The sequence below is a fragment of the Symphodus melops genome (assembly GCF_947650265.1).
Source record: "Symphodus melops genome assembly, contig: scaffold_260, whole genome shotgun sequence".
NCBI lineage: Eukaryota > Metazoa > Chordata > Actinopteri > Labriformes > Labridae > Symphodus > Symphodus melops.
In genome coordinates, this window is record NW_027636421.1 from 35,001 (window position 1) to 37,962 (window position 2,962).

At 48.2% G+C, this 2,962-nt stretch overlaps 1 protein-coding gene and 1 long non-coding RNA gene across 2 annotated transcripts in view; one reads left to right on the forward strand and one right to left on the reverse strand.

Moving 5' to 3' along the window:
- LOC306819544 (C-signal-like) overlaps nt 1–2,014 on the forward strand; it is a 9,486-nt gene extending 7,472 nt beyond the window's left edge. The window contains exons 6-7 of the mRNA XM_079373358.1: nt 815–925; nt 1,742–2,014. Coding sequence (XP_079229484.1) covers nt 815–925; nt 1,742–1,855 — 225 coding nt within the window. The 3' untranslated portion in view covers nt 1,856–2,014. The remainder of the gene's footprint in view (nt 1–814; nt 926–1,741) is intronic.
- Nucleotides 2,015–2,594: 580 nt separating this feature from the next.
- LOC306819543 lies at nt 2,595–2,956 on the reverse strand. Its single transcript, XR_013778573.1, has 2 exons — nt 2,827–2,956; nt 2,595–2,772 (listed from the first exon to the last, which is right to left on the reverse strand). It is a non-coding gene; the product is annotated as an uncharacterized lncRNA (long non-coding RNA).
- Between the last annotated feature and the right edge of the window lie 6 nt (nt 2,957–2,962).

Sequence of the window (2,962 nt, forward strand, 5' to 3'; positions counted from 1 at the left end):
TCTCTCTGTAATATGAAGTAAACTTACAAACAGGTCATTATGATCGATGAATAGAGAGACCTGAGTGACAGGTCACAGCTGCAGCACCTGAACCTGTCACTGTGTCACCTGCTGCTTTACCTGGATGACTCACTCTAACACGTGCTGCTGGAGAATGTGCTCAGTTCACTCTGGGTGTGGAGGACGCTGAAGTCTCTGCTACACAGGTGTGTCCTATCCTCAGGTATGTCTGTCTGCGTGTGTGTGTGTGTGTGTGTGTGTGTGTGTGTGTGTGTGTGTGTGTGTGTGTGTGTGTCTCAGACACAAACAAACAGAGACACACACACAGACACACACACACACACACAGACAGACAGACAGACAGACAGACAGACAGACAGACAGACAGACAGACACACACACACACACAGACACACACATCTTTGATGTCTCAGCGACAGTGGAAACATGAGATCATGTGTCTAACATGTGTCTAACGTGTGTCTAACATGTGTATTTTTTGTGTGTCTAACATGTGTCTAACATGTGTCTAACATGTGTCTAACGTGTGTCTAACATGTGTCTAACATGTGTCTAACGTGTGTCTAACATGTGTCTAACGTGTGTCTAACATGTGTCTAACATGTGTCTAACGTGTGTCTAACGTGTGTCTAACGTGTGTCTAACATGTGTCTAACGTGTGTCTAACGTGTGTCTAACATGTGTCTAACGTGTGTCTAACATGTGTCTAACGTGTGTCTAACATGTGTCTAACATGTGTCTAACATGTGTCTAACATGTGTCTAACATGTGTCTAACATGTGTGCATCACCAGGCAGCGCTGAACATGCTGACTCGCTGTCAGGCTGAGGACTTCAGGACACACAACATCCTGGTGAGCGCCGTCCACCCGGGCTGGGTCCAAACGGACATGGGAGGAGAAGAGGTAGAAGTTCAGTTCCTGTCAGCAGGAGGTCTGAAGACCAAAGCAACATGTAAAGCCTTGTTTACTGCACACGTATGCTTCCTTTAGGTCCTCATGAAGACGTAACATGAAGTTAGTACACACACTGATTTATCTCTGCATTGAACCCTTGCTGCTCCAGTGTTACACACAGCAGGCTGCAGCCAGGAGACAGAGGAACAACAAGGAGAAACACTCACAGCTAAACAGCTTAAACACACCTGTGTCTTCCTGTCTCTTCTCACCAACATCACATTTTAAACTGAGCATTTCCTCTCTCTCTCTCTGTCTCCCTGATTTATGTCTCTGTCCACTGTCCTATCTCTGTCCACAGCCCTGTCTCTGCCCACTGTCCTGTCTCTGCCCACTGTCCTGTCTCTGTCCACTGTCCTGTCTCTGTCCACTGTCCTATCTCTGTCCACTGCCCTGTCTCTGTCCTGTCTCTGTCCACTGTCCTATCTCTGTCCACTGCCCTGTCTCTGTCCACTGTCCTGTCCACTGTTCTGTCTCTCTGATTTCTGTCTCTGTCCTGTCTCTGTCCACTGTCCTGCTTCTGTCCTGTCCCTGTCCAGTCTCTGTCCACTGTCTCTGTCTCTCTGATTTCTGTCTCTGTCCACTGTCCTGTCTCTGTCCTGTCTCTCTGATTTCTGTCTCTGTCAACTGTCCTGTCTCTGTCCACTGTCCTGTCCACTGTCCTGTCTCCCTGATTTCACCTTGTCACCTGTTCAGCTGTGAGTCTCCTCTATGTTGGATCATATTAAATGATGTTGACCCCCCCCCCCCCCCCCCCCCCCCCAGGCCCCGTTGAGCCCGGAGGACAGCGTGCGTGGAATGCTCCGTGTGATGGAGTCTCTCAGTAACAAAGACTGTGGTCGACTCCTGGACTGGCAGGGCGGTTCGATCCCCTGGTAGCAGACAACAACAGTCAGACGGATCACGTCTCCATGGAGACAGAAACAGGAAGCGACATGGACGACATTTATCTGACTCACCGATTCAACGTTTTCCACAATGTTATCTGGAACTGCACAAATGAACATGTGATACTACCTGTTATTAAACATGTTACAAACTCTTTATGTCCGTGTGTGAGTGAGTTCTTTGGGAACAGTGCCACCTAGTGGTGTGACTGCAGATTGTAATGAACTGATCTGAAGCTCGTCAGTGTGTGTGGTGTGGACCACTGTCCTGTTAGCATGAACACGCAACAGCCACGACCCTGAGATTGATTGACACATGTACGGACAAATCAGTGTAGAGCTTCGACTGACACCAGAGACGTTTCTCTGTAAAGATACGGACATGTACAGGTCAGACATGTTTCTCTGTAAAGATACTGACATGTACAGGTCAGACATGTTTCTCTGTAAAGATACTGACATGTACAGGTCAGACATGTTTCTCTGTAAAGATACTGACATGTACAGGTCAGACATGTTTCTCTGTAAAGATACTGACATGTACAGGTCAGGGACATCAGCATGGTGCTGACTCAGTGTCTCCGTCCCATCAGGACATGCGGTTGCACTCAGCCCTTTCAGGGAGAAGAAGCAGGAAGTGGTTGTAGGTTGTCAGGAAGGTGTGGAAGGAGAGCGAGCAGGAAGTGTGTGTTGTGATAACTGATCAGATATTGAAATAACAGAGGCCAGCATCAGAGAAAAGCAGGTTTAATGTCATCTGTGGTTGTTAACCCTTTACACTCCTCAAACAGCCGACACACTCATCTGTAAAAAAATGTCTTTAAGAGCGGCCTCGTGGACCGCGGCGCCACCTGGTGACTTCAAATAATCAGATAACTTTATCGATCCACAGGTGAAGAGGACACACAGCTCACACACACACACACACACACACACACACACAGCTCACACACACACACACACAGCTCACACACACACAGCTCACACACACACACACACAGCTCACACACACACACACACACAGCTCACACACACACAGCTCACACACACACACACACAGCTCACACACACACAGCTCACACACACACACACACAGCTC